General features: G+C 42.5%; 1 protein-coding gene across 12 annotated transcripts in view; it reads right to left on the bottom strand.

Moving 5' to 3' along the window:
• The window catches only part of KMT2C (lysine methyltransferase 2C), a 175521-nt gene that overhangs the window by 30198 nt on the left and 129430 nt on the right, over positions 1–15893 (bottom strand). For 11 of the 12 annotated variants that reach the window (XM_035129359.3, XM_035129372.3, XM_060280917.2 and 8 more), the window contains 10 exons: positions 13749–13886; positions 13574–13606; positions 13363–13488; positions 9986–10124; positions 9545–9759; positions 9203–9276; positions 8142–8324; positions 4889–7003; positions 3876–4180; positions 940–2726 (listed from right to left, as the gene is read on the bottom strand). In XM_035129359.3, the coding sequence (XP_034985250.3) occupies positions 940–2726; positions 3876–4180; positions 4889–7003; positions 8142–8324; positions 9203–9276; positions 9545–9759; positions 9986–10124; positions 13363–13488; positions 13574–13606; positions 13749–13886 (5115 nt within the window). The remainder of the gene's footprint in view (positions 1–939; positions 2727–3875; positions 4181–4888; positions 7004–8141; positions 8325–9202; positions 9277–9544; positions 9760–9985; positions 10125–13362; positions 13489–13573; positions 13607–13748; positions 13887–15893) is intronic. The other variant, XM_088653453.1, reaches the window with a different exon arrangement.

The raw sequence follows: 15893 nt of genomic DNA, 5'->3' as shown, positions 1-15893 counted from the left end.
AACTTAGTTGGTCTTTAAGGTGCTACTGAAGGAATTTTTTTATTTTACTTCTATCCTCAAGGATTTCCTCTTACTGGCTTGCTTCAACTGAGTAAGCTCACAATTTATACAAATTTCAATAAATTGAAGTGAGAGCTGGAATAGTGATCTCTCCCTTACTTACTTGCTAACGTGACATTCTTGGCCTTATGAGAATAGCAAAGGTATTTTTTTTGCCATTCTCACACCTCCAGAGCATGTTATACCCTGCTCTGGATCCAAAACAAATAATATACAATGACAATAAGAATATTAACATATTAACTGGAGTTTGGAAACAGAATATACCAGTGGGGGATGTGGTTGCAAGGAGTGGCAGAGTAACTGACCTGCACCTGCTTGCCCAATCCACTTAAACAGAAACACACACACACACACACACGAATGCATATTCAAATACAGAACATGAACAGAGTTTGGCAGAATGAAGAAGCATATTTGCTCTTCCCCTTGTGGAAGACACCTAATATGCTGCACCTTGTTCCAAATTATTCCCTTCACCTTTACTTCTCACTCAAATTCTCACTCAAATTCCTCCTTCCTAAACTAAGAGGGCCAGTAAAAATGGAATGGCAGCCCCCCCCCCCCAATTCAAATGAAGTTGACAACATTGTTTCAGGCTAGACACCAGATGAAGATTTCAGCTTCTATAATACACGCTTTCAGCTGCTCAGCAAGCTATGTCAATTGGATTCCAAATACACACTCTCCCTGCAAGAACAGAAAACCTCTTGGGCCCATTCCAATTTCTATTTTCTTTTTTTCTACATACAGATTAAACAAATCAGAAAACACAATAGAGATAATAAATGTTACTGAATGGTGGACATTCCAAGTATTAATATATGGTTGTTGGTTTCTATCGCACTTAGCATTATCATAGAAAAAACAATAACATACCAATGTTGGGGAAAAATGGCTCTGAACGCTGGCGAATCATGGCTTGCATCTGTCGCTGCTGCTGCTGCTCTTGCCTTTCTTGATCCAAAAGATCTTGCAGCAGAAGAGGCTGTTCTTCTAGCAGAAGAGGCCTCTCTCGATTTTGCTGCTGGGCTAATGTTTGTGGAATCATCATTGGCTGTGGCCCAGGCATACCACTGGGGCCGGGTCGATTTACAACAGGCACAGTTTGATTACCAGGCTGCACTGTCCCAAAGCTATTAGCTGTCTGACCAGGAATAAAGGCTGGATTTACCGCTGTCCCTTGTGAGAAGTTATGGCTTATTTGTGGAACCATGTTCACATTAGGTACAGTATTTTCCATGCTTTGACCAGCAGATGTCATTAAAGTTTGTGGCATACTTGAAACAGGGTTGATTTGTGCTGCTGGCTGTGGATTAGGTGGAGAGCCCAGAGGCCTGACATCAGGGTTTTCTGAATTCTCATTAGCTAACAAACTTGTAAGAACAGGAGTGGATCCAGAGATATTGCAAGAACCTTGAGTTGATGTTGGAGCAGGGCCCGGAACAGTATCTGGGCTGGGCACAGTGATTTCCTCATTCATATTTGTTTTGCCAGCTAATTCCACATTATGGGGCATCACAGATGTTGCTTCTCCATCATGTAACTCTGTTTCAGCAATAAACTGAGTGCTGGAGGATGCCACACTTACATCTCTTTTTTCACTTTCAGATTTAGTTTCTTCTAATGTGTTTGGAGACATAACTTCTGTTTTAATTTCACTAACTTCAGCAGTTTTTTTCTGAGGAGACAATGCTGCAGGAGTGGCAGCTTTCTCATCCTGATGCTTTTGCTGAGTATCTTCTCCCTTGCATTGTATTTCATCTATGGGGACATTAAGATCTAGCTCCTCATTAAACATACCTTTTTTGTCACCCAAATCGAGGTCTGGATCAGTGTAGGCAATTATGTCAAATTCGCCTGATCTTAGAAGGTAATCAAGGTGACGATCATTAGTTTCAAGATTATCTAATGTGTCCAGTTCATCTCCTTTGCCGTCTTCTGGGTCTAGATTTAGATTTTCAAGGTCCTCGTCAACTAAATCTTTAACCTCAACACCATCAAGGTCCTTGACATCTAAATCTTTTACAGAGGAGTCATCAGGATCAAGCTTCTCTTCTAAACCATCAGTGGGTTGGTTGGGAATCTGTAAGTCACTTGCTGCCTCAATAGGTGGTGTTGTTGGCAAAGAACCTCCTGAAAAAGCATCATTAACTGGTGGATGACCTAAAGAACACATGACTAATACAGGTGGTTGGTTGGGATTCACTATAGCTTGCTGACCTGGCGGTAAATGCTCCAAACCCATTGCCACATGCAATGGATTGTTTAGGCTTTGAGAATTATGTCTTGTGGGCTCTAGGTGTCTTGGGCCTTGACAGTCCTGTCTAGGTACAAATCCTGTATGTTGTTGATGCTGGGGGACTGTGTTTGTAACAGCTGATGAGGAATTAAAAGGAAGTCTTGGCCTGCCTTCAGGTGCTCTGTGACAGAGCTCGATAAATGCCTGCCCCATGATGTTGTGCTGTTGAACCTGAATACCTTGTGGTGGGAAATGCTGTGAGAGTCCAATAGGGTTGCCCATTTGTGGCTTGTTAGGGAGTCTAGGCATGTCAATTGATCTTCTGAGTTGTGGTGGAACTCCAGCACGTTGCATTTGCTGGGGAGGCCCAAGGAAACGTTCTTGACATGGTGGAGGACCATGACCACCTCCAGAAAAACCAAATCTGGAAAAAAAATTGGTTGACTTAGATTGTAGAAAGTTTACACAACAAACCAATTTTGTGGGATGTTATATCTGTTGAATCAATTGAAGTGACACCTTTGCTAGCCAATTTAGATTCTGACTGGCTGTTACTGAAACAAATTATTGGACTAGATGGTCATTACGTCTAAAGTAGCAATACATGCTTATCTTCATATTATGATGAAATCCAGAACAGGTGTCAAAACAGAGTGGACTGGTTTAAATTAAGGCAATTTACATAACTATTGAAATAATCAGGAAAAACAAGTGAAAAAATCATATTTCAGGCTAATCCATGTATTATCTGGGCTAAACAAGCATTCTTTTTATTTACTATGATAAAAAATACAAGTTTGCAATATATTATTTATAGTCTGCCCTTAAACCTACAGTCTCAATAGAGCCTCTTTATTGCCCAGAACATAACTTTGTTCCGTCATATCTTTTGCACTAAAGAATTTAAACCTACTTGTAGAACAATTTTGAAATTAAGGATACTAAGCAAGATCACTTACTTGAAGAGGTCACATATTTTTGCCCCTGCTTCAGTGTTTCTCACAGAAAAGCAAATGTTCAGCAGGTTCAATAAAATAACATGAGTGTAGCATTTAATGTGTTTGCAGCATCACATTCAGATATAATTTTAAACCGGAACATTTTTAAAGGGTCACTTAATATAACCAGCTGGGATGCAGGTGGCGCTGTGGGTTAAACCACAGAGCCTAGGGCTTGCCGATCAGAAGGTTGGTGGTGCGAATCCCCGAGACGGGGTGATTTCCCATTGCTTGGTCCCTGCTCCTGCCAACCTAGCAGTTCGAAAGCACATCAAAGTGCAAGTAGATAAATAGGTACCGCTCTGGCAGGAAGGTAAACGGTGTTTCCGTGCGCTGCTCTGGTTCGCCAGAAGCAGCTTAGTCATGTTGGCCACATGACCTGGAAGCTGTACGCCGGCTCCCTCGGCCAGTGAAGTGAGATGAGCACCGCAACCCGAGAGTCGTCCACGACTAGACCTAATGGTCAGGGGTCCCTTTACCTAATATAACCAACACTTAAAACATACAAAGAACCCACAAATTTATTAAACAATGACATATACTGTATTTTATGATGAAGTAATCAAGAAGTATACCTAATTCCATGAGGTCTCATTGCCATTCCACCCATATCTCCTGGAAATTGGGGTCTATTAAACTGCCCATCGATGGGAAAACCTGTGAACCTTAGTCCGCTGGGAGGGACAATGGCTGACCTAACATTCCCAGGATACGGAGGAGGAGGCCTGTTAAAAATCTGGTTCAGATTTTCTTGCTGCTGCCATGGTTGAGTAGATCCTGCATGAGGTGCTGTGGTAGGCTCTTGTGACATTTTCTCTTGACGGATTGCATTCTTCTTTTGTTGCTGCTGATGCAGAATAATCTCACGTAATTTCTGGCGCTGACAGGGAACAAAAACAATTCAGATCATTTATTTATTTCATTCTTATACCACCCTTCATCAGCAAGTGATCCCAGGACAGGTTATATACATAATGAAACATCAAAACAGATCAAACAGTAAATAAAACATTAGAAGAAAATAGAAAAAGCACCTAAGTAACACACATCTCCTTTCAGTATTAATACCACAAAATCAGTTCCCCTCTCCGCATCAGAAGCCTGAAGGAAGAGATGAGATTTTAGCTGGTGCTAAAAACACTAAACAATGTATGCACCATCCATTATCTCAAGGTGGAGATTATTCTACAATTGGGGTGTCACTACTGAAAAGATCCTATTTCATGTAACTGAGTACCCCTCAAGAGATGGGACAAGCAGAAGGGCCTCCCTGGAAGTTCTTAAAGCTGAGGAAGGAAAATAAAGGAATACATGTTCCTTCAGGTATCTGGGTTCTATGTTGTTCAGGGCTTTGTAGTCACCACTAAACCCCTGAAGTGGTTTCACTAGGATACAGACAGTGTTAAAGGCCTGATACTGATGATAAGACTACTGCCACAGAATACAAAATACCTGCATCTTATAGTAGAAAAGAAATGATTTATTGATACAACACAACCACAATGTTTCTAGAAGCTATTGATAGGTTCTATCAACTCTGGCATCTCATAGTTTTCACAAGCATGTTATTCAACAACAGTAAACTCACTTGTCTTATTTTTTCTGCATCTGCCTGAGACATTGTTGTCTGCGTATTTGTTGCTCCAGCTGTTGGTACTGGGCCAGGAGAAGCTTGGGGGAACTGTTTTCCCTGCAAGCTCATGGAAGAGTTTACAGATGAGCCCAAGTTCCCCTCTGATCCAGATCTTGGCTGATCTGAAACATCGTGGGGAAGCTGAGCAGTTCCAAAAGTTTCTGGCTGAGGTCTTGGAGTCATTGGAGGTTGATCATAAGGATCACAAGGTGGTGCTGTTGAAGCATGGCTAAAAGAATCTGTCACAGCAGGTCCCAACAGCTTTGGAGGCTGAGAACACGGATCTGATGGCCTTACAAATGTCCCAGGTAAGGTCCTGTTCTGTGATGCCTGCAGATAAGGATCACGATTTGACATTAGGGCTGGTCTACTGTAAGGTTCTGGAATTCCAGGCCTTGGTGTTGCTGGTGGTTGAGAATATGGATCACTACTAACCGGCCTTGGTGTACCTGGAGGTTGGGCATATGGATCAGAATGCCTTTGATTAGCTGAAACCTGAGCAAATAAGTCTCCAGTCTGTGCAGGTCTTGGTGTGAGTGGCTGATGCATGTATGGGTCAACAGCAGTGGGGCGAGGAGTACCCGGAGGCTGGGCGTAGGGGTCTGTGACAGGCCGAGGAGTACCTGGAGGCTGGGCGTAGGGGTCTGCAAGTGGCCGAGGAGTACCCGGAGGCTGGGCGTAGGGGTCTGCGACAGGTCGAGGAGTACCCGGAGGCTGGGCGTAGGGGTCTGCGACAGGCCGAGGAGTACCCGGAGGCTGGGCGTAGGGGTCTGCGACAGGCCGAGGAGTACCCGGAGGCTGGGCGTAGGGGTCTGCGACAGGCCGAGGAGTACCCGGAGGCTGGGCATAGGGGTCTGCGACAGGCCGAGGAGTACCTGGAGGCTGGGCGTAGGGGTCTGCGACAGGCCGAGGAGTACCCGGAGGCTGGGCGTAAGGGTCCTGAGCAACTGCCCTTGAAATAGTTCCAGATTGAGAAAAAGAATCACCCTGGTTTCGCACTACTCTTTGTGGGTGGGCAAAAGTCTCTTTTATTGCTGGATGCGGAGTCAGAGGAGGCTGACTATATGGATCATTAGATGGATTGTGTGAAAAGCTATCTACTGGCCTTGGTGTCAAAACAGGCCGTTCATAGGGGTCCACAGACATGCGCCGTGGGGTTGGTGGCATTGAAGCATACAGATCTTGTGGGGACTGAGTTGGGCGCATTGGAGTTTTAAATGGGCCAGGACTTCCCTCAACAGGAATGGGAGTCAATGGTGGACGTGCATATGAGTCAGCAGGAGACATCCGGGGCCTTTGAAATGCATCTGTCCTTGGAGGTGGTTTAGCAAAGGGGTCACTGTTTGCCACTGATAAAGATGCTTTCCCTGGTTGTTCTGCAATTAAAGGTGATCTTGATATCCCCAAAGGTTTGGAGAAAGGTTCTGTTCCCATTGTAGGCCTGGGTGTATCTGGAGCTTTTGCATAAGGGTCACTGTTGACTGGAGACAAAGAACATGAATCTCTGACAGGTGATGGTCTGCTCCCTGCTGATTCAGATGCCTGAGCTGGCCTGGATATGGGTGAAGGGGGTGGACAGATATCTACTGATGTAACAGAATTTATTCTGCCAAAGTTTTGAATTTGGTTAACAGGTGGTGGCCTAGGAGTTCCCACCATTTTTGCATAAGGGTCAACAGGAGAAGGTGGTCTGGTAGAGGAGCAAGGAGAAAATATCTGTTGTGGTGGTGCCTGGCAATGTGCATCTTGAACAGGCATTCTATTTGGTGTTGCAGGTGGAGGTGGGGCCTGTGGTTTTAAAAAAACATCAGAAGGTGTAGAAGTAGGGGTACCAGGAAGCTGTTTTGTATATAATGTCTGTTGTGCAGGAGACATACTTTCATTGCCAGTCTGAGGGGTTAAAGGACTTTGAATCCCACTACTAGGTGTGTCTGAACCTGACTGGTTCAAAAGCTGCTGTGACCCAAGTTGTTGTTGCAGTTGCTGCTGCTGCTGCTGCTCATTTTTCACTTGCTCAAGTTTCTGAGTTGCTTCAATTTTAGCTTGCTGTTTACTTTTCTGACGCATTTGCTGTTTTAGGAAAGGAAAAAAACCAGGTTGCATTATAACTATCAGGAAATTAAACAATAGTAAAAAAACTTATAAGCACATTGTAAGGTCATTTGAAAAGTTCCAACAAATCAATAATATGGGGCCAATTATTTCTAATATGTATATTATTTATGCAGGCTTCCAGATGACTAATAGCAAACATGCAGATCTCTCAGAATATATACTTAAATTTGAAGAAGAAAACAACATCTATTAAAAGATACAGGGGCACTGTATAACTTTCTTGGACATTCCATCCAAGGTGAAAGTACCAGAGGCTCCTGAACTTTATTTTTAAAGGTCCTATTCTGAGTTTCTTATGTAAAACAAAATTATCCCTATGGTGGCTTGGCACATGAGGTAACATAGCATGCAGCTCACAATACACTGGTCTACATATGCTGAATGCACTGACTATCAAAATGACATTTTATTTCACTAGTGGAGAAAAACCTGCTAACTTTCTTGTGAAACACCATGTGGAAATAATCCTCCAGGCATTTGTAATAGCTATGAGTAGCCTCTACAAATGCTCATGACTTGAGAATTACCTTCTACACATGTGGTGCCTCACCGAGAAGCTGAACTATGAAATGGCTTTGAGTTCTCCAAGCATTTGCAGTATGGTGGGACTTCTTAAACCAGGCATCCCCAAACTTTGGCCCTCCAGATGTTTTGGAGTACAATTCCCATCATCCCTGACCACTGGTCCTGCTAGCTAGGGATCATGGGAGTTGTAGGCCAAAACATCTGGAGGGCCAGAGTTTGGGGGTGCCTGTCTTAAACTTTCTAACCACAGGGCCAATTTGAGGGGCCTAAAACTTACTGAGGCCTACCAGTCTACAGAGAGAAGGTACAGGGATGGAGCTAGTCACAAAACGGTAGCAGATGGAGGAAAGTTTAATTTAAGCCCCACTTTTTGTCACTTTAAATTGAAAATTCTCAGTTAAGGTGTTAGGATTATGTAGATGTCACTTCAAAGGTTACCTGTACTTGCTGTACACAAAGTATATGATTAACTACTATTTCCTTTCCTAGCATCTGATGTTAATTAAGGGCAGCTCTTTCTACAGCTGTACTAGACAAAAGGGAGAATCAAAGACCAAATGCAACACACCTGTCTAAATTTCCACTCTTGCTCATGTTCTGATTCCCTCTGCTTTAATGGGTCCTTAAAGAGTTCAGTGTCGATACGAGAGCTTGGATCAATGCTATCCTGCTGCTGCTGCCTTTTCATGGAATCATTAGACATCTGCACTTTGTTGATCCGTAAGGCAGCTCTATTATCTCGGGCTTTTTGCTGCAAAACAAGCACACATGTAATTTTTTAGACTTGTTTTAGACTGATATTGAAAGTAATGCCATTCTTTATTATCAACACAAAACCCACAAATGCTTTACAGGGTTTGAATAAATTTCACATAGGAAATAAGAAACTAGGACACCCCCGGTTACATTTCCAGAAAGGTAGCCATGTTTGTTTGTTGTAGCAAAAACAAAGAGTCTTATGGTACCTGTGAACTACTAATCTTCCTGGACACACAAAATAAGGTTCATGCACCTATGTCATATCAAAGGTACAGTTACGGTAGCAAAACAAACAAACAAACAAACAAAACAAACAACACAACACACACATTGAAAACAGTACAAGAAAAAGAGTCCTATCCATGTGTTTTGCACCAACAGCAGCTTCATTATTTCATGAAACATATAAAGTGAATTGGGACAATATCCGAAATCAAGCTAACCACTGTAAGCACTAAACAGAGCAAATGGGAAATTAAAAAACCCCAACAGACATCACTTCAGTTAATAATATAATCAGTTTAACCATTTAAAAACAGCTATAGGAATTAATTTCCAGGTGATGTTCATGATATTTACTTTTCCAGAGGATCAAATCATGTCAGTTTTTTAAAAGTTTAGTATGCAAATTCAACACTAGGTTTTTAGAGATGCAAAAGAGCAGTCAGAAGAAAGCAGGCATGGCTCCAAATCCATAAAAAGTAAATTTACAAAACTAACTGAAATTCATGTATGTAAAATGCATGTTGCAGAAGCAGTGTGCTTTATAGCAGTTTTAAAACTTAAAATACTTATACTGTGGACTAATTAATGGAAATCAGAGACATAACCTTTTTTTCTGTTTCAACAAAAATGGAAAATACTTATTACCACATATGGAGCTCTTTCTTGTGAGCTTGCTTTCCTCCACAATTTAGCAATTTGCTTCACTCTTGTAGTCCAATCTGAGAATGCATAGGAGAAAAAGGAGTAAGATTTTGTTATTTTGCTTTGATTAGGAATATCATCAATGCATCAGTAAACAGTAAACATGAAACTGTTGCCTTTTTCAGAATTCAGAAAAGCTGAACTTTACGAAATAAGATTGGTGTCTAACAGATTTGTAATGCAAGGTTTAACTCAGTGGATTTCCTGTACTGGCAAAAGGTTGGATTAGGTAAGATTACTTTTAAGGTTCCTTCCAATTTTATGATTCTACAATTTATAACATACCTGGGAACTCCTCCTTTAGATTTGGAAAATTGATATTTGTGTACAAAACAGGTGCTACCGTTGCCATTTCACCAAGTGCTTCTTCCTTTTCCCACTTAAGAGTGCTTCTCTGCGCGTTAGACATGGTATCACCTTCACCATCCAGTGGTGTAGCAGACGGAACCCAAGAACTGGTGGGATCATTCATCACCGCATTAAATGCTGCATTCTTATCCCTGGCAAAGCAAAGCAAAATAGGGATTTGTTCATTTCAATATAGGAAATACATTATTCCAAAAACACACACAAATAGCAACACCTCAAAATTATTAATAATTTTGGTTACTCTAAAACCCCGGAAGAAGAGAAATCAGAGAGCCCAACTCATTAGCAACATGATAGGTTCAATCATTATAGCTATGCTGAAGTAGGGGAGATATCAAATTACTCAATTTGACTCACCTTGTGTCTGTGTATGGTGGCTGTGCTATTGTAGAAAAGGAGCCTATTCCTCCTCCCGGAACCAAAGTTGTATGAGGGAGATGGGGGCTTGGTCCAATCAGGCCATTTATAAGTGGAGCTCTTGAAAATGCATTCTCTCCTTTAAAGAAAAGTTGAGAACACAAATAATATTTATTTATAGTAATTTATTTACATACAGGCTTTTAGGGCATAGCCCAGGCATGTCAAACCTGCGGCCCTCCAGATGTTTTGGCCTACAACTCCCATGATCCCTAGCTAGCAGGACCAGTGGTTGGGGAAGATGGGAATTGTAGTCCAAAACATCTGGAGGGCCGCAGGTCTGACATGCCTAGCATAGCCCATCCAAGGTGGCTCATAATACCATAAAGCACAAAAACTTTAACAATCTAAAATATCATAATTAAAAAACTGATTACTATCCAAAAGCCAATACTCTATGTCAGGAAAAATAAATGTAATAGTAGTACTTTGCATATGAAAAGCAAACTAAAACTCTGCTTCACTATTTCACAGTACAAAACTATTTGTACAAAACATTTGAAGGGACATTTTCTGCATACACTAAAACTCTGCTTCACTATTTCACAGTACAAAACTATTTGTACAAAACATTTGAAGGGACATTTTCTGCATACACCAAATATTAAACATTCAAAAATATTAGTTACAGGTAGGTAGCCATATTGGTCTGACGTAGTTGAAACACACACACAAAAATTCCTTCCAGCAGCACCTTAGAGACCAACTAAGTTTGTCATTGGTTTGAGCTTTTGTGTGCATGCACGTTACAACCACATCTGTTCCAACTCTACAGACAGAGACTCTCAACTAAGAGATCTACAGCAAACCTTTTTAGAACTAAAATATCCAGCCGATGAAGTTAAACAACAGATCAACAGAGCCAGACTGATACCCAGAGAGAACTTGCTGCAAGACAGACCCAAAAAAGAAAATAACAGAACACCACTAGTAATCACATACAGCTCCCAAGTTAAAACAGTACAACGCATCATCAGAGATCTACAACCTCTCCTAGACAATGACAGCTGTCTTTCTTAAGCTCTGGGAGGAAGACCTTTCATTGCCTACAGACAGCCACCCAATCTTAAACAACTTCTCACCCACAATAATACAACCACCAGACATAACATGGACACTGGTACCAGAGCCTGCAATAAACCCAGATGCCAACTTTGCTGCCACATACACCCAGACAACACCATCACTGGCCCCAACAACATCCAACATACCATCTCAGGACTATTTAATTGCTCATCTTCTAACATTGTGTATGCCATCAAATGCCAACAGTGCCCTTCAGCTCTCTATATTGGACAAACAGGCCAAACTCTACGCCAAAGGATAAATGGACATAAATCTGACATCAGGGATCACAAGACAGAGAAACCAGTAGGAGAACACTTCAATCTCCCAGGACATTCTATACAAGATCTCAAAGTAGCTGTCTTATTACAAAAAATTTCAGAAATAGACTGGAAGAAGTTGCTTCCTACAATAATAATAATAATAATAATAATAATAATAATAATAATAATAATAAATTTTTATTTATACCCCGCCCTCCCCAGTCAAAAACCGGGCTCAGGGCGGCTGACACCAACAGAACCACAATAAAACATAAAAACAATTAATTAAAATACAGATTAAAATACAGTATTAAAATTTAAAGTGCAGCCTCATTTCAAGTAGGCCATAAGTGGCTGACACCAACAGAACCACAATAAATCATAAAAACAATTAATTAAAATACAGATTAAAATACAGTATTAAAATTTAAAGTGCAGCCTCATTTCAAGTAGGCCATAAATCCAAGCCATGAGGGAGAAAAACACAGGGGTCAGGCTGAGTCTAACCCAAAGGCCAGGCGGAACAGCTCTGTCTTGCAGGCCCTGCGGAAAGATGACAAATCCCGCAGGGCCCTGGTCTCCTGGGAAAGAGCGTTCCACCAGGTTGGGGCCAGTACTGAAAAGGCCCTGGCTCTAGTAGAGGCCAATCTAGCCATCTTATGACTCGGGATCTCCAGAATATTATTATTTGTGGACCTTAAGGTCCTCCGCGGGGCATACCAGGAGAGGCGGTCCCGTAGGTACGAGGGTCCCAAGTCGCATAGGGCTTTAAAGGTCAAAACCAGCACCTTAAACCTGATCCTGTACTCCACCGGGAGCCAGTGCAGCTGGTAAAGCACTGGATGAATGTGATCCCGAATGTGATCCCACAAGATCTCAAAGTAGCTGTTTTATTACAAAAGAATTTCAGAAATAGACTGGAAGGAGAAGTTGCTGAACTGCAACTTATTACCAAGCTTAAAAACATGGAGAGACCTGGTCTGAATAAAGACATTGGATTCTTATCTCATTATACATGATAAAGCTATCTTTAGCCATCTCACCCCTTGCTTTTTCCTGTAAGACAAATTGCAGTCGTTAACAGTCAGTTATCACCCTTTCCCACCACCCTTCTGAGTAATACCCCTTCCCTCCCTCTCACTATATATAAGCATCTGGTGACTTCTGTTTCAGTGTATCTGAAGAAGTGTGCATGCACACGAAAGCTCATACCAATGACAAACTTAGTTGGTCTCTAAAGTGCTGCTGGAAGTTTTTTTTATTTTGTTTCAAAAATATTACTCTGTTTTGAAGACTTTGAAAGAAGATAACATGCAGGGACTAAACTCAAATAACTCTGCCTCTCACATCATGCTATTTTGCAGACTAAAGCCTTGTTTTGGCATTGTTTTCTGGGTTCTGGGATGCTGTACAGAAGACAATGTTTGGTTTCAGGAACATATAATAATCTATATTCCTTGGCTGGAGATAGGAGGAGCTGAAAAGATGCTGGCCAAGCATCCTTGGGTACAGGGGTGGGAACCAATGAAGTAGTAGGGGCAGGGAATCTGTCAAAGGCTGCCTTTCTTCAGGGAGAATTTGCCAGGAGCTGAGGGACTGTGGGGCAAGGAAGAGAAGAGACAAAAGTGGATGGAATTTGCAGCACTGCAGAATGTTCTCTCTGGCACCTTATCTTCCTCTTTCTAATTCTCTCTCACACATACACATACAACTTGGAAGAGAAAGAAAGAGTGGGCCTGCACTAACCAGAGGGTTGGATGCAGCCGCCAGGCCACAGGTTGCTCACTACTGTCCTAGGTAGATAGGAGATAGGCTGTATCAAAAGAAACATATCCACCCTTATAGGATAATTTTATTGATAAAAAAAATACAAAAACAATACTCTAGCTTCCAGTTTTCACAAGACTGAGTGACAATGGCTGAACTGCACATGAATTGCTAGCAGTTGCATTTTTATTTTTTATTTTACAAAAAAGATCATAAACAAACCTTGATTATGCAAATGCATTAGTTGAGGAGGTGGCGGTGGTGGGGGTTGTGGCAAAGGAGTTGATTGAGTAGCTGAAGGGCTCAGTACAGCAGTAAACAGGTCTTCAACATCCTTTCCTCCCAGCTCTGCAAAACACTGCATGTGAGTATATAAGGTATGATTGCATTTAGTAAGTTTCATAAAATGGTATTAAAAAGCAGGAGAACATACCTGGAATCTTGTACAGTTTGCCAAGAATTGCACCTGAACAAAGTAAAAGGAACAGAAACATTAGCAAACATATACATACAGTGAGCTGTGGTAATTGCAACTAATTAAAACTAAGCACGAAGTAAAACTAAAAAGAAGTTCCTTCATGAGGCAATGATATAAGAGAAACATTTACCATCTGTGACCATCTTGTCCAGTTCAGGGCTCAGGATTCTATCTAACTGTTCTTCACTCAGTGGCCGTGAACTCTGACTGACACTTTGTGGATGTATAGAGGATGGATCATCAGATATGGGTCCAATATCTAGTCCAGCTGATGGAAGGAAAAGCATGGTTTTAACTAATAGACCAGCAATAAGCTGAGGTGCCTAGTTTAACAACGGCTTGGAAAACATATTTGAAGCATATTTTTCTATAACACACCCAACTAGCAAACTTGTTTGGTTGGTCTAAGACAGTGTTTCTCAACCAGTGTGCCTCCAGATGTTTTGGGACTACAACTCCCATCATCCCTAGCTAGCAAGACCAGTGGTCAGAAATGATGGGAGTTGTAGTCCCAAAACATCTGGAGGCACACTGGTTGAGAAACACTGGTCTAAGACACAGATGTTTTGCAAACCTGACTGAATATTATCTTGAATCATAAGCCTCTCCTGAGATTAAGAACTTAAGAATTCCAACAAAATAACTAAGGTTTAATATATCTCAAAAAGTGATTGGATTATTTTAACACTAGTGTATTTCAGCCTGTTTAATAACGGGCGCTAGAACATCCTGGGGTTCGGAGAAGCGCTTGTGCACCCTGGGACCTGTCCTTGCTGTCGGCGGCAGGGGGACAGGAACGGAGGAGGAGAAAGCGCTGCATTCTCCTCCTCCGTTCCTCTCCCGCAGCCGCCGACAGGAAGAAGACATCCCAGGGTTCGGAGAAGCGCTTGCGCAGCGCTTCTCCGAACCCTGGGACCTGTCCTTGCTGTCGGCGGCAGGGGGACAGGAACGGAGGAGGAGAAAGCGCTGCATTCTCCTCCTCCGTTCCTCTCCCGCAGCCGCCGACAGGAAGGACGCACGCACTCTCTCCCCCCTGCCGCCTCCAACCGCCGCACCTCACGGCCAGGGAGGGTTGTGAGGAGGCCTTCGCCGGCCTCCACCCTCGCTGACGTGCCCTGCAGTGAGGCGGTGTCCGGCGGGAGCGGCGGTTGGAGGAGGCAGAGGGGGGGAGAGTGCGCGCGCGCAGTCTCTGCTGTCCAATCCCTGTATCCCTGGGGCACATGCGCAGTACCCCAGGGACACACGGGACAGCTTGGACGCAGGGACAACTTGCACATTATTATATAGGATTAGAGGCTTCTTTGCAAATATTCATCAGCAGGTAAGAGTTATTCTATGGAAACTACAAAACCGTCTCAGCAATAGTTAAAGAGCAAATATTTTCTTTAGAACTCATATAGATACATTTACACAGAACTTAATATGGTGTTTAAATCTGGTGACACAAAAATAGCCTGCAGAAATGGATGACTCTACCCTCTTTGTAAGATTCTGCAATTTATTGCAATTTTCTAGTGAAGAACAACATTTGCCAATGAGAGCCAAGAATACACTGGGGGCTTCTGCCCAAGGCACTATCCTAGATGTTAGGTGTGGTTTGACAGAACCATTATTGTGTCTCTTTCCACCTTTGGCTCTGGGGGTGCTCAGCAAAAAGCAACATTCTACTTGGCATTTTCTCCCATACATTACAGTAGTAGTTTTTTGTCACAATTCACTTCCTGGTTCTGAACTTCCTGGAATGGCGTCTGTCATCAATTACAGTAAAAGCGAGACCTCCCTCCAGGCTTTTCTTCCAAGTACATCTCCATCTCCTCTCTGAACTGCTTTCCCTATATTAGAACCTGTAGTACTCCAGTGTGCTCACTGGAAGGGCAGATCGTGAAGCTGAGGCTCCAATACTTTGGTCACCTCATGAGAAGAGAAGACTTCCTGCAAAAGACCCTGATGTTGGGAAAGATTGAGGGCACAAGGAGAAGGGGACGACAGAGGACGAGATGGTTGGACAGTGGTCTCGAAGCTACGAACATGAGTTTGACCAAACTGCGGGAGGCAGTGCAAGAGAGGAGTGCCTGGCGTGCTCTGGTCCATGGGGTCACGAAGAGTCGGACACGACTAAACGACTAAACAACAGCAACAAGTACTTCATCTATTCTATAACTGATCTAAATCTGGATTCTGTCTGTTTTTTGACTTGCATTATTTATTCACAGTATTTATATAGGTCACCTTGTAGTAATATTCTCAGGGTAGCTCACAAGAGGAAATAAAGCAA

This window comes from Zootoca vivipara, chromosome 11 (assembly GCF_965207765.1).
Source record: "Zootoca vivipara chromosome 11, rZooViv2.hap1.1, whole genome shotgun sequence".
Taxonomy (NCBI): domain Eukaryota; kingdom Metazoa; phylum Chordata; class Lepidosauria; order Squamata; family Lacertidae; genus Zootoca; species Zootoca vivipara.
The sequence above is the reverse complement of the archived record's forward strand: the minus strand, read 5'-3'. Positions and strand labels throughout refer to the sequence as shown.